This window comes from Peromyscus maniculatus, chromosome 3 (assembly GCF_049852395.1).
Source record: "Peromyscus maniculatus bairdii isolate BWxNUB_F1_BW_parent chromosome 3, HU_Pman_BW_mat_3.1, whole genome shotgun sequence".
Taxonomy (NCBI): domain Eukaryota; kingdom Metazoa; phylum Chordata; class Mammalia; order Rodentia; family Cricetidae; genus Peromyscus; species Peromyscus maniculatus.
This window is the reverse complement of record NC_134854.1, coordinates 26,611,249-26,635,458: the sequence shown is the minus strand read 5'-3', so window position 1 is coordinate 26,635,458 and position 24,210 is coordinate 26,611,249. Positions and strand designations below refer to the sequence as shown.

Here is a 24,210-nt window from a genome sequence, read left to right as displayed (position 1 = left end):
TTCTTCTGAAAGGCATGAACCTGAAGGACCATTTTGCCAAGCAAAGTTCAGTGGTCACCTTCCTATGGGTCCTGCATATCCAGTCGATCAAGCAGTCCAAGCAAGAACAGTTTTTTTGCACAAATGGCTTCTTTTGCCAAGAAGAAGATAAACTCCATATAGAGTGTCTTCGATGCCCATCCTCCTCTCTGAAGTAAATTGGTGTTGCCAGGAACAGACATGTCTTATTGTCCAGAAAGTCTAAATTTTTAAAACATTTTAAATGCTATATTCTGTAGGTCTTTAAAGTGTTTGAAAATTACCTACCTAATTGAATTATATCTATGTATACCTAACAACATAAAACAACAAAAACAACACGGCCATAAGTTTGACTACCATAGAAGACTAATTATTAATCTGTATTTCTTAATTATCCATTACAATCTAAATGAGTTACATAAACATAATACCTCAAACCAGAGTAGAAATACATATATAGTATAACAAAATTAACTTCAAATTTGTATCAAAAAACTAAAATCTATACCAATGTAAAACATTTCAAACAAGTTGTTGCTCTTTAAAAGGAGGTTGGTTCATTAATCTACCATTTCATCCTATCATATCTATATTATATCCCCTTTTTTTCTTTAGAGAGAGGTTGCATTTATAATCAACCTGTTTTAAATAAAAATATTGGTTTTTCTCTGTCCCACACCAGAGGGTTCTTCTGATATGGAACACAAGAATCTCTTAACCTTTTCTTTTAGTAATATGCTTAGGTTTAGAGAAAGAGTGAGCCAATTCCATTGCCAAAGCCAGCTTGGTATATTTGGGAATTTGGGCATAGCTTCTCTCACTACTTCCTGCTACAGGGGGGAGCTGTATCTTATGGGGACACAAAGAAAATTTTAGGATTATGGAGTAGTCCAAGAGGGTGTATCATCTAAGCCTGTTACCTTGAAATCATCCTAGATGTTGGATCATCTGGGCCATGATGTCATCAGAGACCTTTCAGGGGGTCTTGGCTCATCAAATCTGATGTATCGTAAACTGGAACAAATCCATAGCCTCTGATTTTCTGTGGAAACAAAAGCAGAGCCTCCTTTCCAAAGCAACATATTTTTACATCCAAATTTTGAAGTCAAGGTACCTTTAAAATAAACATATTGGTTTAACTCAACAGCTTTCACAATCAAATGTCTTTCTGCAGTTAAGACTATCAAAGACAATGTAATCCAGATTCTCTGTGTGATATCCATCTTTATGTGTCTTATTTTTATACTACCTTTATTGTCTCTTTAAAGACTTTATTTTTTTAAACTATCTATTTCTTTATATAACTGTATATTGCTGTGGATATCACTCTATATAAATAAAACACTGATGGCCAGTTGCCAGGCAGGAAGTAGGTGGGACAAGGAGAGAGGAGAATTCTGGGAAGCGGAAGGCTGAGGAGAGAGACACTACAGCCACCTCGAGGAGAGGCAGCCTGTGAGGATGCCGGTAAGCCACCAGCCACGTGGCAGGGTATGGATTTATAGAAATGGGTTAGTTTGAGATGAAAGAGCAGTTGGCGGGAAGCCTGCCACGGCCATACAGTTTATAAGTGATATAAGCGTCTGAGTGATTATTTTGTAACTGGATTGTGGGACTGCGGGGCTTGGGGAACCTGGAGAGAAGCGCTCCAGCTACAAATGGCGCCCAACGGCTCGAGTTTCCACCTTAAACCTGAGAATATTTAATAACCAATTCTAAACAGAGCCAAAACCAGGTTCCTGCTTCTTGTCTCATATGAGCAGCTAGACGCCGCAAAACGCGGGTTTGAACACTGGCGGGTTCCTGGCGTGTGCGTTTGACCGGTAGTATGGCGTGAATGAGGGGTCTGCCAGAGGCACATTATGCTGTGTAGTAGATTTAGTCTTTACTAGTATTTTTTTTTTTTTAAAAAAAAAAAGGTTTCTGGGCTACATGCTGCTTTGATAAAAGCTTAGACCCACTATTTCTGAGACTTGATGACTCCCAGAGCTGGCGGAAAACGTACCACTGCCATGTTGGGAAGCTGAAGTGGGCGGAGCCAGCAGCCACAGCACTGTTTCAGGCTTAGAAGGATGCAGTTTAAAGCAATAGGCTCACAAAAAGACTGATTCAGATAACATCGTTTACAATGTGTGTAAAATATACGTAGGCTTCAAAGAGACAAAAAAATTAATGTAAAAAGCCACGTAAAGATGAATATTACACATACAATCTGGATTATGTTCTCTTTGATATTTGTAACTGAAGAAAAACATTTGATTACAAAAGCTGTTGAGTTATGCCAAAATGTATATTTTAAAGGTACCTTGACTTCAAAATTTGGATATAAGGATATGTTACTTTGGAAAAAAGGTTTTGCTTTTGTTTCCACAGAAAGCCAGAGGCTGTGGATTTGTTCCAGATTAAGATACATCAGGTTTCACCAGCCAAGACCCCCTGAAAGGCCTCCGGTGACACCATGGCCCAGATGATCCAACATCCAGAGCGGTTTCAAGGCAACTGGTTCACACAATACAGCCTCAACGACTACCCCATAGGCTTAAAATTTCCTTTGCATCCCCATAAGATACAGCGCCCCCCTCCAGCAGGAAGTAGTAAGAGATGCTACGCCCAAATTCCCAAATATACCAAGCTGGCTTTAGAGGTGGAATTGGCTCACTCCCCCTCTAAACCCAGACATATTGCTTTAAAAAAAAATGGTTAAGAGATTCTTGTGTCCCAAATCAGAAGAGCCCTCTGGTATGGGACAGAGAAAAACCAATATTTTTATTTAAAACAGGTTGATTATAAATGTGATCTCTTTCTAAAAAAGAAAAGGGGATATGTTATGGATATATAGTATATAGAGATGATAAGATAAAAGGGTAGATTAATGAACCTACTTTTAAAGAACAACTTGTTTAAAATGTTTTACATTGGTATAGATTTTATTTTATGTTTAAAATGTTTTGCATTGGTATGGATTTTGGTTTGTTGATACAGGCTTGAAGTTAATTTTGTTCTACTGTATATATATATATATATATATATATATATATATATATATATATATATATGTTTCTATTCTTGTTTGAGGTATTGTGTTTGTGTAACTCATTTAAAATTGTAATGGATAATTAAAAATAGATTAATAATTAGTCATCTATGATAATCATATTTGTAGCCATGTTAGTTAAGTCTTCTAGGTATACATAGATATATTTCAGATAGATAGGTAATCTTCAAACACTTCATAGACCTAGAGAATATGGCATTTAAATAACTTAGAATTCTGTTGAAGTGAGACACAATTGCTCCTGGCTGCACCAATTGATCCCGAGAAAATGTTGGGCTTCTAAGACATTTCCATTTGGAAGTTTGTCTTTTTGGCACAAAATGGCCTACTGGGCAAAGAACTGCCCTTGCCTTGACGGCTAACAGTATGAATGCAATGCTGTCCTTTCTGGACAAGCGGGACACAAGGAAAGCGACCACTGTACTCTGCCAAGACAGGGTAAGATGGTCTTTCAGAATTCCTGCTTCTAAAAATGGTCTGTCATATACTCTAGGCCTGTAGCCAATTTGAATGCACCAACAATGCTGAGAAACATTATTAGGTGACTGTCCAGGCTGCCAGCCGTCTTGGTCTACTCTTGCAAGATTCCCGAAAGTTGCTTGCATCCGTCTACCATTTCTCAGGTACCATTATGTTCCTTCTCAGGTCTTTAATGTGGTTGAAGACTAGATAGTCGTAATTTCCTCAGTTATGATAAAAGATAAGATAGCTATAAAACCTTAAACTCACAAATATAAGATAGATAGGACATCTTCTTTAATATTGTAACTATAATTCTTGCTCAGTAATGGTTTTGTTATATGTAATTTTACCATGTTAAAGTTAAAACCTTCCTTTTTAAAAAAAGAAGAAAGGGGAAGTGCTGTGGATATCACTCTATATAAATAAAACACTGATGGCCAGTTGCCAGGCAGGAAGTAGGTGGGACAAGGAGAGAGGAGAATTCTGGGAAGCGGAAGGCTGAGGAGAGAGACACTACAGCCACCGCGAGGAGAGGCAGCCTGTGAGGATGCCGGTAAGCCACCAGCCACGTGGCAGGGTATGGATTTATAGAAATGGGTTAGTTTGAGATGAAAGAGCAGTTGGCGGGAAGCCTGCCACGGCCATACAGTTTATAAGTGATATAAGCGTCTGAGTGATTATTTTGTAACTGGATTGTGGGACTGCGGGGCTTGGGGAACCTGGAGAGAAGCGCTCCAGCTACAGTATATATCACCTTTTTTGTCTCTTTCAAGCCTATGTGTATTTTACACACATTGTAAACTATGCCTTCTGAATCTGTCTTATTGTGAACCTATTGCTTTAAACTGCAGCATTCTAAGAAGGAAATGGCTGCTGTGGCTGCTGACTCCACCCACCCCAGCTTCCCAACATGGCAGTGGCTCTGGGAACCATCAACTATTAGAAACAGTGGGTCTATGCTTTTATCAAAGCAACATGTAGCCCAGAAAAATTTTTTTCTTTTTTAACTAGCAAAAACTATATCCAACCCACAGCATAGTGTGCGGCTTGGAAACACCTTCATGTAACATAGCTTAGGTCAAGCCCACATGCCTACAGGCTACTGCTAACTTGAGAGAGACAACTAGGAAGCTGTTTTTAGCTCCATTTTAGAATTTTTTTTCTCAGGTTTTAGGTGGAAACTCTTGCCAACCTGTTGGGTGCCATTTGTAGCTGGAGTTCATAAGATTTTAATTTCCTAGCACCGAATATTTCAAATAGTAAAGTTTTTATAATAATCCAAAGTGCCATGTTCCAACCACCTTGAGGTATTTGTGATGCTCTCATAGGCCAGTCACTGTGATGTCTTTGTACTGTGACTCCCACTGTTCTTCCCAATGGGAACACCTTCCTGGACTGAACTCACATCCAGCTTTCTAAGTCATGAAAAGTAGAAAACACCTGACATGTAGCACATGTCCACATGAAATGTATCAAAATATGGACATCTTTATCCTCATCTTCATATTTTGTAAACTGACAAAACTTGTGCCTTATATATTTCATGACTAAAATGGAGGTTTCATAAAAACTCATTAAAACTAAAATTAATTGGTTAAAACTTACATTTTCCTTAAACCATTATGATCAACTTGTTCCACAGACACAAGGGGAAAATATCTAAGTTATTCAATGGTATTTAATAATTACAAAGGTCACTGAGACTGAAGGTATGTGCAAAATACAGATGAGTTCTCAGAAAGTGCTATCTTCAGTGAATCCCTCAAAGTAACTTCTGAGTTTGTGACTATCTCTTTATGCGCCTGTCACTACTTAAAATGATCCTTTGAATATTATTGCAGCAAGCAGCTCTCTGAGAACTGGAAAAGATTTTTAAAATACTTTCATCTTTATCTTTCTTCCTCTTATAATTTACAGACAAAACACAACACACACACACACACACACACACACACACACGGCCATACATACATGGCCACCTCCTATCAGATCAAGAAAATAAAACAAGCATTTAATTAACTCTCTCTCAAACAGAACACTGGAAAGGCCAATTTCAACTCTGTTTTTGTACTCCCAGGTTTGGAACAAATGCATCCATTCTGCCTTTGTGTTATCTGACAGTGCTTATAAAGCCCAGAAAAACAAACACTATTAAGTTGATTTTTAAATGATTGGGAAACTGGCTGCTTGCTTTATAAAAATGTTAATTAATATAATTCTAAAAGTATTTTTATTGTCAAAAACTGCTCTTCTCACGCAATTGCAAAAAAAGATCAATATTTATAACAAATCTAAACATCAACATAAAACCTGGACAAACCTAGAAATATTTTTTTAAGAACAGAGGCTTAATGAAAAATTCAACTTCAAAAGACAGACAAAAGCAGTGATCTCAAGCCACTCACTCTAAAGATGGGACATTAAACAGCTCATTCATCCAACTGGAAGCCTTGCTTTGCCTAATAAAAGGAGCTGTGCCTCTGTTCTTCAGCCACAGGATGCTTTGGTCATGACTCCTGTGGCTACAACCAGGGTTAAAGATAAAAGACAGAGGTAAATGGTGGCATCAAGTTGTTGATTCAATGTTTCCTCTCAAAAATAATTTTCAACAAAACTTTAAGGTGCACAAATTCAAATTATTTGAATTTTATCCAGTTTTGAGATCATAAATATGTACTGCCAGAAGCTATCAAACAATATGTTAATTGGTATTTTTTCCATTTGCAAAATATAAGATGATGAGATATCTAAAAATTAAGAAAAAAGAGACTTTATTATTTCTGGGATAGTTTTTGTGTTCATGAATTTTTCTTTGTTAATATTATCTTTCTATCTCGCATATATTAGAGACTCAATACTTAATGTTTTATTAATTTGTAGCTGTATTGTTAGTCTTTAGGGTAGTAGATTTAAATTTTCCCTTAAAATTCAATTTAATTCTTATTTCTTAACTCATCACTATTCCAAATACATAAAACATTTAAAAAAAATGAAGCAAATGAAATTTTGACATTTCACTAAATAATGATAAAAATCACTTTGCACAGTGGGAGAAGTTATTTTCTGCATCAATAAAATTACATGATCTCAATAAAATATTTCTCATTATCTCAAGCAATGAACAACATTTCTCTAGATTGTATTCCAGACAGGGTCATTAATATGGTCATGCTGTAAGGCCATCTTTTTCTCTCTGTCACTGTGAGAGGTAGCAGTCTTTCATGCTCTTCTCTCTGACAAAGTCCCAATACTTTAATACTTCCCTCTGACCTGATGACACTGTTCTTAGTTTGTGAGACAATAAACATGCTTAGGATCTCCACAAACTCATGACACCATCTAACGGCCCCTTGCTTCCCACCTCTTCAGGCTTTCCCCCAGTATTTATTCAGATCTGGAGAGGCAGTCCTGCTTCCCAGGACTCGCTGTTTGCATTTCTTCTACTCACATCCACCTGCCTGTTCAGGATCCTCCCAGAACACTGTCCTCATTCCCACACTCTCATTGGTCAACTCCTTTTCGTCAGTTTAGGATTCCTTCTCACATCCTGACAGTGGGAATTAATAGTCAGGCAACTGGTTGTGATGTATAATTGGCATCTGAAAATAATAATATATAATCTTGCTTCCTTTTCTTACTCAAAAAACTAGCGTTTTATCTAGCTTTTCCATCCCCAGGAAATATGAAGTTCAAATTCCCAGTCCATAAACTTTATGCTCTATTTTCTTTTTCACTGCATATCAAATAAAAAAAAAAAACATACTGTCATACTTAAAAAAGAGGGGGCTGATGAGACAGCTCCGTCACTAAAGTGGAGGGCATGGAAACACAGGAGTCAACGTGGAGCTTGGCTCCCACGTAAAAACCCAGTGCATGGGCGTGCATCTGAAATCTAGGTGCTGCAGTGGTAAATGCAGGCAGACTACAGTGCATGGGCGTGCATCTGAAATCTAGGTGCTGCAATGGTGAAGGCAGGCAGACTACAGTGCATGGGCGTGCATCTGAAATCTAGGTGCTGCAATGGTGAAGGCAGGCAGACTACAGTGCATGGGCGTGCATCTGAAATCTAGGTGCTGCAATGGTGAAGGCAGGCAGACTCCTGGAGCTTGCTGGCCAGCCAGCCAAGCTGACTCAAGAAACATCAGGCTTAGTAGGAAATTCTGCCTCAAAAAATAAGGTTCAGAGCAACTAAGGAGGAAATTCATCTGTTGGCCTCCTCTTCTACGTGTGTGTATGAGAGCACGCACGTGCACACACACGCACAGGCACACCCTTGTTTGTCTGGATATGTGTAGCAATCTGTCCAGTCTATTCTCAAAACAGTAGCAAATGACACTCCAGCTCTTCTCCTTCACATTAAAGTAAAACCCAGTTCACACAATGAGCTGCCCCTTTTTATATTTGAGGTTATAATATATAATTACATCATTCCTTCCTTCATGGTACTCCCCCAAACTCTCCCATAAGCCTCTTTCTTGCTCTCTTTCAAATTCATAGCATCTTTTTTCATTAATTGTTGTATGTATACTTTTTTTTTTTGAGACAGTGTCTCTCTACAGAACCCTGGCTATTCCAGAACTCTCTACATGGAGCAGGCTGACCTTGAACTCACAGAAATCTGCCACCTCTGCCTAGCGAGTGCTAAGATTCAGGGGGTGCACCATCACACCTGGCTTATGTATACTTTTATACATAAATATTCCTAAATATTACCTGCTCAATCTGTGTAATGTTACTTGTACATATATTTTTTTTCGCTGACCATTTAGTATTGGATTAGTAATTTGTATGCCTCCCCTGGAGAAGACTATTTCTCCTATTTTCAGCATTTTTAATTTGCCTGTAGTTCTTCATGTAAGGTTGAGGCCTCATGCTCCACTAAGCTGCATAAGCTCATTAAATCATCCAAATACTCTGGAATCAAGGCACTTGCACTTTTGGATTTCTACAATGTTCTTATTATATATGTTTAGTGATCTTATTGTTTTAATTTCCAGTCTCTGATCCTGTTCCATTTTCTGTATGGGAGGTTTCCTGATTTTCTACTAAATTTTCTATCCAACTCTTTAATACTTCACATCTCTGATTTCTTGCTTTATTTTATAGTTAATCATTTGTTATACTGTAGCTTTTTCTTACTGTATTGCTGTTTTTCTGCTTTACGTAAGAAAGTAACCTGAAGACAGCAATTAGTCTGTACATTTAGAAAATGCACAACCAGAAAGTTTGTCATGCATATTAAAGAGCCCTGTCTATTGGCAACAATTACTTAACACTGTTATCAAGGTAACATTTTAGCCTAAAACATTCTTGGCACTATACATATATAATACTTGTTGAGTAAACATTATATTAATCTAGAATGCAAGCTGTCAAAAGCTAGATGGTGTATTCTAGGAAGATTTACTGAAAAATAAACACAAATTTATTTTCAACTTTTGAAACAAAAGTTTAGATCATAGGAGAATCAAAATTTCAGAGTTTATAAATAGATGATAATTTAGGAACACTTTAAAGGCATTAGGTATGTTTATGAATATCAAAACAAAAATATAAATATGTAATCCAGTAACTATAATTGAGTTTAGGGAAGTTTTGATAATGATTATAGAATCTCTTTAACCAGATATTCACCATTAAAGTATATTAGAAAATGCATAATTTTTAATCTTTTTCTTGTATTTGTATTCAGTGTGATCTTGAGTATTGCAAACAATGAGTCTGTTAGCACTTCAATCCATTGATCAATTTAAACAGCAGATTTTAAATTACTGTGGTTAATATTTCCCTTCTTCTTGAGATGTTTTAGTGTAACATTTATGTCATTTGGATTTATGTGAAAATTCTCAATTTGTTTGCATAGACAATCAGATATTCTTTTAGACAACATTGATCATTGCTAAATTTAATTGACATTTTACTTTAATGCTTTGTATCTGAATATAGACCAGCAAGAGAACATTCCAAAGGAAGAACTGATATACTAGCAAAGAATCCAAGTGTGTGAGAGTGTTTAGGCTGTTAGCTTTACTTGATGTGAGGATCCACCAGCAAGACATGCAATACTTACTTACATGCTATTCTGAGAATGAACCTGTCAACAAACAAGTGCATAATCAACCATTTTTCTCTGCTTAATCTCTTCTGAATTTATATAACAGGTCTAATAGCAAGTGATAATGTTGGGTAGAATGGAAATTATCAGGGAGATGAAAATTATGTTCATCATCCAAGCAATAATAAGACTCCTCAGTGTCTCATTTGTCAATAGCAGAGAAAGACAAGGAGCCTCACTATGGGATTTCTATTGGAGAATATGAGTTAACACTTGTAGAACAAGGATTGCTAATGACCTCATCCACTTTGCATGAAGTCATAACTTACCCCATATCCACAGACACGTGTTGAAAGTACAGTCCCCTACTAGTAATCTTATTTGGGGAGAAAGTAGGAAATTTAAGGGGAAGGAGAGCTGGGTTTTTTTAATGGCATGGCCTCTATTGGATTGACCCGCACTATAAGTATATGACAGCACAAACTGAACTTGGTGATTTACTTTTTTTTTTAAAGAATGACATAAAGTTAGAGGGAGTTAGAAAGAAGCATGGAGTGAATTAATCATCATACATTGTATGAAATTCTCAAATAATTAATGAAATACTATACTAAAAATAAGCTAAATATTTTATACCAAGGTAGTAAGACATGTTTTAAAAGCATCTGAAGAATTAGCAAGAACTTACCTCAAACATGGAAAGGCATAACTTATTTGAAATCAATGAGAACTTGGGTACCTGCTAACATAATGTCACTTGTGGCTGTTTTCCCTATAGATTCAGTCACCCATAAGCTCAGAGACCACGGATTGAACATGTCCAGTTTCCTCTCAAATTACAGTGACCTTGTGACCACCCACATATTGTTTGTTACCAGATATGAGAACTAGTGCTGAGGCATCATAAAAACCTCTACTCAGATTTCAAAGTAAGGGTTGGAGTCCAGACAATACATACCAGTTCAAGTCCACACATGTAGCTAGTGGAAGGCAATAAAGGGATCTGTGAGAAGGAAATATAAGCAGCAATGAAGACCCAAGGAAGTTAGAGACATCAGTAATGTGGAACACTGAACAAGAAAAGCTGTAAGAAAGGGGTTAACTGAAGAGAGGAGCCATATAGGCTGCAGTTAGAAAGGTTACAGGGGTGAGACTGTAAATCTTTTGGGAGCTCATTATGCTACTACATGTCTCAGAAGTTAGAAATGATTAGACAGATATTAAAAATACTGTTCCTGTTGCATTTTATTCTTTCTTTGGCATGATCTCTCCTTAATATACCAAAGCAAGAATAAAGTTCAGCAGAGAATGTATTTTTGTTCTCTGTTGATCTTAGAATGTGTATGTGTGTATGAGAGATAATATCTAGTCAAGAATAAAATGCACATATATACTTTTTTTGAGACAAAGACTGCCTACCTAACCCTGGCTATCCTGGAATTACTGAGTATACCAGGCTAACATATGTAGTCAAAAGTTTTCCTGTGTCCCACCTGGTCTGCGGCTTCTCAGACCCAAATAAATATACAGAAGCTTATATTAATTACCAATTGCATGGCCTAAGGCAGGCTTCTTGCTATCTAGCTCTTATGAATAAACTCAGCCCATTTCTATTAATATATATGTCACCATGTGTTCCATAGCTTAATCTATGTGCTATTATATGCTGCTCCATGGATGGTGGGATGGTGTCTCCCCTCATAGCCTTTCTTCTTCCTGTCTCTCTCTTCAATTTCCCTCCTAGCTATAACCTGACTTGGCATGAGCCAAGTAACTTTATTTATCAATCAATCAGAGCAACACATTTTGAAAGCATGCAGAAAATATCCCACCTCAAACCTAGAACTCAGAGAACCACCTATCTCTGCCTCCTTAGTGCTGTGTTTCAAGGCATGTGCCATCATGCTCAACTTCTCCTTGTTATAATTTTTATCAATCCTCTGGAATGGAAATGTTTACTCTCTGCATTTGACATTGCAGATGTATATTTGATTTTAAAGGAGGTTTTGCTAAGAATTTGGCTTATGCATAAGAGGAGATTCTGCATTTAGACATTTGAACAATATTAGGAATATTTAGACTCTAAGGACACTAGACAGACTAAGTGCCTCTTGCATTATGAGTGGACAATGAGTCTTTAGGGTCCAGTGGTAAATATCATGTTTTTAGTATGAAATGTATTTTCTGGCTTGTGTTTTGAAAGGTTTGATTCCCAGTTCTGACACTGCTAGTTAGGATGTTGGAATTATAAGAATCTATCTTAACTAGAAGAAATAGGTCTGTAGGGAACTCTCTGCAACCTTCCTGGCATGAGTTGAACCATTTTTTTTTCATTACTACATGCTCACAACCATGATGTTCTGCCTCTGCATGCACAGGACCACTCATCAACCAAGTATCTATGAAACCAAACCCCAAATAAAGCAACCTATAAAACAATAAGCTAACAGTCAATATTATATAAAATTTCCCTTTCTCCCTTTTAGTTGAAAGCCTAAATCCTTAAGTCCAATGTTATAAATTAAAAGAAACATGGGTTCTACATTTGTTTACTACTGAAGTATTGTTTGTTAAGAACTCAGCCAAGTCAAATATGACTATTTGTATCTTTAATTGTTCTATATTAAGGAACAATTATGCATAAAGAATCAAGCTATGAGGCAAGTAACATAATCTTAAGATAGCTCTTGTTAATATTTTCATGAAATTTAAATTGCATAATACTACCTTAATTAGTACATGCATGTGTTCTGTCTACCAGGTCACAATATCAAGCAGGATATACTACAGGTATGTTTTAATTTCCCTCTCCAACTCATTTGTAATGGCTTCCTGCTAAGTTCACTTAATTAGACACCTGCTGTACTGGAGCAGAAACTAGGAAATGCATATCTTTCTTCATGTTGATGAAATAATTTTCTCTTTAGGCACTGAAAGTTATTCCCAGAGGCAAGTGGTCTTGCCTTTTAACAGATGAGAATTGCTTATAAACGGTTACACCCAGTGAAAACTTTAGACTGCAACAATATTATCTCATAACTCCAAGATTTAAATTTCAAATATAATAGTATTTTCTTCTGCACCACTGTTTTCTGGATCTAGGATCCAATCCAAAGTCATACATCATATGTAAGTCCATCTCTTCTAATTTAAAATGTTGCTAACCAATGGTTCACTTGTTTATAGGGTTTTTAGGTAAAATTTACATCAACTAAAATATGTAGTAAATTGGCAAAGAAATGGCTGTCATTGACATCACTCTCAAGATGTCGGCTACCTCAGCTCTCATTATATGTGGAACACTGTAGTATGCACTATTTTGTGTTTTGTGCCTTTTACTTTCCATAATAACTTTGTTATGCACCCATGGTTTTATATGTATCAGTGTCTGTAGTTGCTTATTTCTACATAGCAACTGCATACATTTATCTTCCATTGCAGCTGTTTAAGTTACTATGTTCAAATTGTCTTGACTTTTTTTATGTTTTATTATATTTGGTGTAAAAATGCTGTATATCTTTTAATTTTTATTTTTAATTGAAAAAATATGCAACATATTCTGATCATGCTTTTCCCCTCCCCCACCTCCTCACACACACACCCCAAGTCTATGCCCTCGCTTCCTCTTCCAACACCTGTTATTGCTGAGGCAGCCTGGACCTCAGTGATATGCCACTTTTAAGCCATGTGTCCCAGCTTTCCCAGCCCAAGCCTCTTAGCAGTGACTTAGAGAAAGAAATAACAGTATTTTGAAACTGGATGTCAAGTATTTTTGTTTTCACTTAAATGTGGCTCAGCCTGTGTGCCTACCTCTCTTGATTTTGTGGCTTTGCTGTTGTGACCTGGACTGAGGCAGTGAGGAAAGCAGTGGGTGAAGAGGGCAGTGTCCACTGACAGGATCTACAGTGTGGGGGTGCCCATGCAAGGTGTTTCTGGTCTTCATGTTTCCATACTGGTAGCTGACGCGTTCTGGGCACTGTAGGTGTGGCTAGTGTTGTGCTGGTGATTCATCTGTCCTTTGCTGTGAGTCTTCTACCACAGGGTAATAGAATAAAACCACTTAAAAAGTGGAGATGGGGGACAAATAAACACATGAGACACAGGAATGTGGCTTAGCTCTCTCATACAGTAAGTACATTTCATTTTGCAGAAAATTGACAAATGGCTTCCACACTGGTTGATCTCTACATCGCTTCTTCCAGTCTTGTGCTAGAATTGTCAGGTCTAGAACAAGCAAGCTGAGGAGGTTTGAAAATATTACTTATGAATTAGGAAGATGTCAAAACAACTACTTAAGGAAATGTAAATATGACTTACATACTCTCCTGGTACGATTTTCACAGATAAAAACTTCTTATTTCTTAAAAATTCTAATTAGACTTTTCAAATATCAAATAAATACCCAGCCCCTCTTCTTAGCATTTAGCTTCCTGAAGCTTATAACCTACCAATTACATAGTTTGTTGAAATTTAAAAACAATCTCCAAGATTTTATAAGCAACATTACTACATTCCAGTTTTTAATTACAGGCTCCTATAAACAAATACTCAGGGAGAAACGCGTGAACTGACAACACATTCTATTATCCTCTATTATCAGGTGTGACAGTCCAAGACTGATTATCTAGGACATGCTGCTTTGGCAATAAATGATTCTTTTAGTTAGGTTGCAATTTCATATAATGTCTTCATTTTTTTTTAACATTCACTTGAAATTGGTGTTCCTTGGGTAGAAAAATTTCTCCTTTCTAAGAATCTTATTTCTTAATTTCATTTAAGTTTTATTTGTGTTGCCAACTGAGAGCATTTTTAGAAGTGAGATATCACATTCTTAAACCTTCAAAGACAGCTGCAAAGGAAACGCTCCAGAAGGACAATAAAACCAAACCTGGCTGCTGTGTTTAGAACACTTCCTAGAAATTGGTTTACTTAGGGAATATACCATTTTCATTGTTTACTAAACACCTCTGATTGACCCCAAACCCCAAGCTCTAAAATAATAGCTTATTTTATTTTTCCCAAGGAAGTGGGTATTAAACACTTTGTCACCTTTACATCTTGAAAGATAAAATATAATATTTCACATATATGTTAGCACCTTGTTGTTATATGAAGGGTCCCAACCAAAAACAAAAACAAAAACATCTTACTGAAAATCATGATTTCTCTCAGTAATTTAAGTTGCATGAGTAAAATAGACTCCTAAGGGATCATTTCTCCCCCAAATAATAAGACTGCCTAAATATCCCCTCACTAACACCACACTGTTCCCCCTCTGTGCTCCATCGTGTCCTCGGTTAGCCTCAGCCTCTACACTTAGCTTCTTGGTCTACATCAAAATCATTCATTATTTTTGAGTGCAATGACGGCCATGACCCTGTCCTTCCTCCGACTAAAATGTTCTGTTGTCACCTTCTCACAGCAGTGCACAGTTGAAAATACATTTGATAACTTAACACTTTCCCATTTTTATTAATGACTAAAATACTTTCTATAACTCTATTTACAGCCTCTAATCCATCTCTCTCTTTTACCCATTTTCTAAACCTTCTCTATCTGAAATCACTTTACTGCATCCCAGCTTTCTAATTTCCCTGTTCTCAATCTGTGGGTCTCCAGGCATGTTTCTTCCTTGATCTGAAACATTCTACAACCACTTTTACACTACACCTGTTGCTTGCGACTTTTTATCTGTGCTGTTGTGACTTGGAAAAGAGGCAGAGATATTTTTAATTAGTGACTGGAATCAGCCTCTCTGATGATGGGCTACTAATACTGAAGTTGAGAAAGTATCTGACGTGTGAAGATACATGGATATGGTCTAGCAAGAGTAGGGGTGATATATTGGAAGAACTGTGGGTCCGCGCCCCGTATGAAAATGTTGGTAGAGCTGGAAAGCATTTTATTAGGGAGAGCAGAGTAAGAATAATGACAGTCAATGAAGCTATAGGGTATGAGTATTTTAGTTTACAATCACTTTTAAATCATAGCAAAGACTTAATTGTGAAAATAACTTAATCTAAATGTTTTGAATGAGTTTTCCTGTGAGAACTGGGGAGGTTTAGAAGAAAGAATAATAGCTGAAGGACCCACGCGTTACCCAGATAGATGAGTCAGGATGGGGATGATGAAGGTTTGAGCAAGGGTCAGAGCACTGGAAGACATCTTCTTTAATATTGTAACTGTAATTCTTGCTCGATAATTGTTTTGTTATATGTAATTTTACCATGTTAAAGTTAAAACCTTACTTTTTAAAAAAAAAAAAAAAGAAAAGAGGAAGTGCTGTGGATATCATTCTATATAAATAAAACACTGATGGCCAGTGACCAGGCAAGAAATAGGTTGCCAGGCAGGAAGTAGGTGGGACAAGGAGAGAGGAGAATTCTGGGAAGCAGAAGGCTGAGGGGAGAGACACTGCAGCCACCGCCAGGACAAGCAGCATGTGAAGACTCTGGTAAGCCACCAGCCATGTGGCAAGGTATAGGTTTATAAAAATGGGTTAATTTAAGATATAAGAACAGTTAGCAAGAAGCCTGCCACAGCCATACAGTTTATAAGTGATATAAGCGTCTGAGTGATTCTTTTATAAGTGGATTGTGGGACTGCGGGGCTTGGGGAACCTGGAGAGAAGCCCTCCAGCAACACATACAGATTATATTTTATGAGATGAGCCAGTTTGAATTTGCTGTAGATAAGGCTTGGGGAACTATTGTCTTGCATTCATGGAGAGAATTTCAGAAATGTATTTTTCTGTAAGTTCTTGTTTTTTGCATTTCTGGCATTTATTTTTCAGAAATGGTGACAACAGATTGACCAATACAAAATAAATAAATATGAAAAAGAAATAGTTTAAGCTTATTACTTAATTATTTTAACAGCTTTTCATGTTATTTCAAGTTCAGCAGTCCCATGGATACACAATTTCACTCACTGACAGAAAAAAGATGCTTATTATTCTCCCCAACCAGGCAGAGTGGGAGCATGACAGTAGACGAAGCTGACTGATGCTGGAGTGTACAGATTGTACAAATCATGTCTTTAACCTGCAATTGCTCATAAGCCACGGAAGATTTTTACTGTGAAAAAGTTTTTTTTTTTTTTTCTAAAAGATGTTTAAAGGTATGTGCCTGTGTGCTTTATGACCACTGGGTAGGAGTTGGGGAGAACAAAATTACAACAGAAAGACAAGCCAGAAACCACAGACGATTCTGACAGAACAATGCCAGCGTTTTCTTGTCAGACTCGTTGACTCTAGTGCCCACTCCACCACGGGAACCATATGTACTTCCCTCACAATCTCACCTAAAATCTTCTCCATGTCTCCTTTCAATGTGGGTTCTAGGGCTCACCAGACGCAGAATTCAATATACTTGTCAGAATTGGATTTGTTGTCTTCATAAACACCATGTTTTCATTAAAAATAACTAATCTGTGTTCTTCAAGCAATCCTTAACTTAAGTTAATCATCTTTTTAGTCTCCCCAAAGACACATTAGTATCTATCCTACAGAGCAACATTCTTTTTCCCAGTGATTGGAAAGAAAGTAATGTGTGCTGTTTAAGATAACTTTTCAGATTAAAAAATAAATAAATAAAAAAAACCTATATGAGTCAACTTGCTAGATATATTACCCTGGCAAGTCCATAAGCTCTCTATTGGTCATTTTTTTTTCCTTTTGGGGCGACGAAGAAATCATTAGTATCTATCTTACAATGTTGGAAAATTATCTCCTAACTATATGTAGCACAAATTAAGCACTAGATTAAAAAATGGTATTGATGTATTTGTTTATTGAAGTTCACTTTAATGTTATAATTGGAAAACTATATATCACTTTGACATATCATCTTGAATAACATGTCATATAATCCGTTGTTGTTATGGAAATAAGACCTTATTGTATTTTAATATGTGCCCACCAAAATAATGTCATATATGACAACTGTCCTATCAGTTTGCCTATATCTTTTGCACAGTTCTTGCCACATACTTTTTTGCAAGAATGATATATATATAATATATATATATATATATATATATAATATATATATATTTATATATAATATATTATATATATATCATTCTTGCAAAAAAGTATGTGTGTGTGTGTATATATATATATATACATATATATATATATATATATGTATATGTATATATAATGTCCTGACTGAATAGCCCCAGGTCCAGATACTATAGAATCGGGTATGACATCTTTTCATATTGCTATCTATGTGACTCCTGCTAAATGGCAGCTGGGCCAGTGTTCTCACAAGTCCCAGATAATAATTGTGTAATAGACGGACTTGGAAGCAGAGTAAAAGAATCTGATACTTTCGGAAATGTGAAACCAGAACTTGAAAAAAACCATATTAAAGTCTGATATATTTCAAAATAGAGAAAAGAATATTACAGGGAGATAAGGAATGTTAATTCTATGTACAGAGGAAAGATAAGAGATCATTCTGCCTTTTACTGAAGATAATATAATTTTAGTTCATAGCCTTTTTGTTCCTGACATTAATAGATTTGATTTCTGGCTATGCTTCTTGCTGGGTTTCTTGATGAGGTAGATTGTAGCCTTCCATGAGATCACCCCACGATTCAGTAGATTCTGTCACTAACAAATACACTGTCTTTGTTGGAAATGATGTGCCTCTCTCCTTCCCTGTAACGCTCTTAACTCTGTGAACATCTTTCTCTCCCACATCCCTAACTCTTGGCTCAATGCCTCACACAAAGTAACACTAACAAAAGAAATTATTGCAGTCTATACTCTTGGAGATAGTAGATTTGGATTTAACAGTACTATACTGGTAGTGGATTGGACTGATCCAAACATGGTTTGAAAGGATGAAAATGGTGGCAGAGACTTTAACCCATCACTTGGTAGGTGGAGGAAGGTAGAACTCCTTGAGTTTAAAGCTAGCCTGGTCTACATAGTAAGTTCTAGATAAGCTAGAACTAAATATTGAAACCTTGTCTCAAAGAGGGGAAGGGTTTAAATTAATTTTATTGTAAAGCTTTATAATATCTCAAGAAAAGATCCCTGCATTTTTTTCCAAGATCCTGGCTTGTGTCTAATCTGAAATGGAATTTTACTATATAAGATTGAAGTATATGTAGAATAATTGGCTTTTCTTATAGTGCACCCGGTGCATTTAGGGAACACTAAAACACTTCTGGATCAGGACCCTCTCCTGGGAAATAACAGCTTCTTTGAAGTTGAATGTGTCTCTGAGGTCCCACTCTGCTAATGAAGGGAAGGCAGGTGTTTTCATGTTCTACCATAGAGATGCACTAAATTTCAAATCCTGAATCCCAAACGAATATTTCAAAGCTTTTGTGTTTTTAAAAACTACAACATATATGGATTGCAGAACACAACTATTTGAAATATAATTTGCAGGCCCTGGTCCTGTGAGGATAACAATACAATATTTCCCAGGGGAAAACAACAGAGGTATGCTATAAAGTTCAGAAAGAAGAAAACAAAGAGGAGAGAGTATAGAGGTTATAAACCAGGGTCTGAGAGTCAGGAGGCTTGGATTTCAAATAAATTATATAAATATAGTAACTAGTTGTATAATTACAACAAGTTACCCAGAATCTCTTAGTTTCAATTCCGTTGTCTAAAGTAATGAAATGTGGATCCAATCTGTCCTTTATAAGGCTTGGAGAAATTTTAATTCATTCTACTTAAGGAAATGTACCAGGATAAAGAATAAATGGAGAAAAGAATTAGAAATGGATGAAAATAAAAAAGGATTTTTTCCTAAGAAAGATTTTACCTGTATCAATATGCAAGATAGAGGAAAGGCAGTACACCATGCCTGGTTAGAGTCACGCTCCAAACTGGACTGTATACTGAGATAAAACATCTTTTACTGTCTGCCTATCATCTGTGCAATAGAAATAATGAAAATAGAATTTATTTTACATTTTACTGTGAAGTTAAAGAAAGTATGGGTGAAGCACACATACATTTTGTTTGTAGAGCTGAATTGAAATCCTACCTTGGTGCAAGACGAACACTACCATTCAGCTAGATACTGGCTCACACTTGCACTTTTAACTGTGACTTGCATGTAGTACTTTGATGTGGTAACATTTGTTCTTCAGGCATTTGCTTTTGTATTATATCATCATTATAACCCTCCCCTAGGATCACTGGGAACCAAATTCCAATGGTTCTTAAATCCCTTATAAAAATAAAATAGTATTTAAAAGTAATTGGCATATACCATATATCTTCCTATATACCTTAAATAAGTTCTGTATTATTTGAAATATCTAATATAATGTGTAACTATATTTCTTAAGAAATAATAAGCAAGACTTTCTGTTCACATCCAGAACATGTTCGTGTTCTATTAGTTGAATCCATAGATGTGGGATCTGTGAACAGAGAAAGCCAATTTAGTATTATTAGGATACTTTAGAAAGAGTAGAAAGTCGCCCAAGTGATTTGATTGGAATATGAAAACAGCCTTTTAAGATTTTCTGTTGGCAAAACCAAATTAAGGTCACATATGCATCTGAGACAAAGAACTTCTACTCAGTGCCTGAAAATATTGCAATAGCGTGATGGTGAAAAGGAAGAAGAAGGTTGGGATGCACTTTCAAGTAAATGCCGTGTCAAACCTAATGTTATTTCCAAGATAACTCCTCAGCAAAATTAGTTTTAGAAGCATGCACCTTGGTAATAGTATGTATTAATGGTTTACTTAACCATTGTCCTGTAGTGTGATGGCTTCTAATTATTTGTTATTATAATAAATACAGTAAATACGAATAATAACCTGGAGTAAATAGGATCTATTGATGAACCTTCAGCTATTAGCATGTAATTTTATATGTTCACTTCCATTCTTGTATATCTGACATGGCTATGTTTAATTGATATTCACATATATTAATGTGAAGATTTGTGTGGCATTTATTCATTTGTTTTTTACACATACCTAAAATAAATCTGAATAAAATGTATTTTATAACATTCATTTTCTTTCTAGTATTTCATAAAGCAAGTAAAGGTTGGATGGGTTTGTTTAGAACAATTGAAGTGTATGACCTTCAAAAATGACCACATCTAATAGGTTTAATAATTACTTGTCTTGCTTTTGAATCAGCATACTTAATAGACCATAGGGAATTTGTTCAAATATAGGCTAAACAAAATAAGGGATAAATAATGAGCACAATTAAATAGCAACTGAAAGCCGAGTTATCCAAATAGATCCATCTCCAGGCTTAATTTGTCTCCAATCAGCAAACAATTCAGATGTCAAGGAAGATGATTTTTACTTGAATCATAAATTTCATTTCACTGAATAATCACATTAACTATGCATCTCATCCCATCCAATTCCTTCTTTGTGATATTGTTTGAGACTTGAATATGAAATCACATCCAATACTCCATAAAAACAAAGGGAAGAAACTCAGGGAGAGTCTTGGCCAGAAATTACAACCTTGACCTCACCAATAACACTTTCAATCTCATCCAAGTCCTGCCACCCTTATTTTGTTTTATTATGAATAATAGTTTATTTTACATTTTTACTGGTTAAAGCAGTCATTATACAAATGGAATATCTTTATTTTACAATAGTTATTTGAATTTGGCTCTAGTCAGCCAGTGTAGAAATCAGGTTTGATGAATTCTTTTGTATATCTCAATCTTCTTTAAAGCAACAAAATCAGCAAAAATGTTGAGGAAGATTTTATTATTTTTTAAAAGACATGCTAGTACAATAGTGGCACATAGCTTGTGGGAGTAACCAATTAATATCTGATGGAATTTAAGATCCACTTCATGAGATGGAACCCATCCCTAACACTTCTTGGTGGCCAAGAACCTGATACCAGATAGGTCATAGATCTAGGGGAAAAGTAAATACTATTGTTGTGCTAACTGAACCTAGTAACAAAATAACACTTATGGTCATTCTGATCAGTCTTGCTGAGCCATCAGAGATGCTTACTCCTCTGGTAGACGGGAATAAATACAGAGACACACAGGTAGACAATATGCAGACAGTGGGTGATTTTGAAATTCTCAGTCTTAAATTGGGCATCTTCATCAATTCCCTTCACTCAGAGCCCAGGGAATCCTGCAGAAGAGGAGGCAGAAAGAATCTAAGAACTAGGTGAGATTGAAGACACCAAGAAAAAAGGACTTCTCCACACAGTGGGACAGATGCACATGTGAACTCACAGAGACTGAGTCATAATGCAGAGCCTACCTGGATCTGGGCCTGATGGGGTCACAGAGCTGAGAGAGGAAGCAAACACATGCCCACAGCCCTAAACCAGGAGCTACCTCCAACTGATGACCACTTACACATGAAAATTAGTTTTGTCCAACTGAGTCTCACTGGTATACAAACTACTCTTAAGGCCATTAATAGATGGCCAGCCCAAAAGGAACACAGTGGAATTTTGGGAAGGTTTTTCTTGGTTTGCGATTTTGGTTTTTTGTTTGTTTGTTTTGTCTTTTGCTTTTGTGTGTGTGTGTGTGTGTGTGTGTGTGTGTGTGTGTGTGTATTGTTGTTGTCTCAATGCTTTATCTGGGCTATGTTTTCCTTTTTCTCTTAAGTTACAGGTCTTTTGCTTACATATTATGGTTTCTGAATTTTGTTTTTATGGGATTTCTGTGTTTGTCACTGTGAGTGTCTTTGTGTATATATGCATTTCTTGTGATTTTTCTTTGGCCCCTCGTTTTTTCAATCTGTTTGTTTTAGTCTATTCAGGTTTGTTTAATTTTTATTTAATATTTTTAGATGTTTGTTTGTTTTCTAATGAGAGGGAGAAGGAGCAAGAAAAGGTGTGGACTTGTGTGAGTGAAGATGTGGGGAGTATGTGAGAGGAGCTAGGGAGGGGAAACTAAAATCAGAACACATTGTATGAAAAAATATTTTCAATAAAAAATAATTCAATTAATTTTAGATCTAGACATAATAAAGAATGCAGAAAGCACAGTTTAGAGAAATGGCTATAACATGTACCATTTCCCCCAAATGTATTGACAATTTGAATGGCAGTTAAGAAAACAGACTAGGGAGTAGAACTGATTTATTTTACACCAAGCTCAGTTACACCCACATTACAAGAAGTAGCCTTTGCTTTTGATGTGTAATTATATCTGAGCATGCATTTCTAGAAGTGGAGTTGCTGAGTCAGGGGCATGATGCACATAGAAAAGTAATTGTTATTGTTGAATTCCCCTCTAAAGCGACTGCATCCATTTACTCGTACATCAAAAGTGAACGATGTGTTTCTGAATATACTCAATGATACTAGACGTTACAAGACATTATGACTCTGTTGGTTTGTTACAGTAAAATTGAATTTTCTTTGATGTTTACATTGTATTTGTATGAGTAAACTTAGTTTATTTTAAAAACCAAAATGAATCTAGGTATTTTTAATAGTTCTGCATGTCTACTAAAAATGATGCATAATAAAGAAAGGTGTAAAATATAAAATAAGTCATACACAATGTATTAAAAAAGTATAGTCATAACTATACATTTGTTTTCCACATCCAGAATTTTATCATCAGGATTTTAAGCTAACACTAACAAAGATTTATAAAATAGGAATTTGCATAAATATATATTTATATTTTTATGTTGCTTTAATGTCATCCTTTCCAGAAAAATCAGAATATAATCAAACAGAAACAATGCAATTACATCTGGAAACTCAATGTGAAACAAGTTGCCACTAAGTATATGCAAATTAAAGTACAAATAGTATTAATGTCACTACTATTCATTTAGAATATCTTTCCAGGAAGCTCGAGTCACTAAAACAAAACGTGTAGATGAAATAATATTTTGAATAATAATACCTATGAATGGATGATGAGATTTTGTTCAAAAGTTTCAATGTTACAAATAATTAATTTGAAATAATATTTATTTATTAAGGAGGCAATAGTTATTGAGAAAATAACACAACAAATTTTGTTTTTATTTTCTAGAGAATAAGAAATTTAAAAATAAATTATCTAAAATATATTTTGACTAGTTAAGAAAATAGATACCAAAACAAAGGCAAATCAAGCAGTTGTTTGTGCGATCTGGTGTAAAATCCCCTTTTCTTAAGCGTGTATTCAACTGAAATCTTGGTTTCATTTAGAACATGATATGTCATTAGTTTCCTGGAATCAAATGAACAAAAATTAAAATATTTTAAAAGGTTTCTCACCAACTTCACAAAAGAGGGAAAAACTCTTTTAGTCTCATTCAGGTAGATTTTCCTTTAGGCTTCAATACACATATATTGACTTAATTATACTTTCTTTGTTTTTCTTCTGTGATGATTGGTTAATATTGGATGCCAGCTCAACAAGATTTAGAATTCCCATGAGAGCAATCTTCTGAGCATACAACAGAGTGCCATCTAGGTTAGCTTCACCTGTGGGGATACCCATTTTAGATGATGATCGGATTAATTGAGATAGGAGACCAAGCTTAACTAAGGGCTGTGACCTGAACAGAATATAAAGGAGAAAGCCACTTGAACATTAATACTCATCTCTACCTCCTTGAGAGGGATCCCCTGTCTTTGGAAACAATGTGACCCACTCCTTACTTCTTGTTCATAC

General features: G+C 35.8%; 1 protein-coding gene across 3 annotated transcripts in view; it reads left to right on the top strand.

Annotated features, from left to right (window-relative positions):
• Positions 1-24,210, top strand: part of Znf804b (zinc finger protein 804B) — a 522,342-nt gene that overhangs the window by 459,291 nt on the left and 38,841 nt on the right. The window contains exons 1-2 of one of the 3 annotated variants that reach the window (XM_076566278.1): positions 3,752-4,091; positions 12,355-12,383. The exons of 1 other annotated variant lie outside the window; for it this stretch is intronic. Coding sequence is in view for 1 of the 2 variants with exons in the window: in XM_076566277.1 (XP_076422392.1) it covers positions 1,483-1,488 (6 nt within the window). In the remaining variant the exon portion in view is untranslated. Of the gene's footprint in view, positions 1-1,424; positions 1,489-3,751; positions 4,092-12,354; positions 12,384-24,210 lie in introns of those variants that run through there. One more of the 3 variants, XM_076566277.1, reaches the window with a different exon arrangement.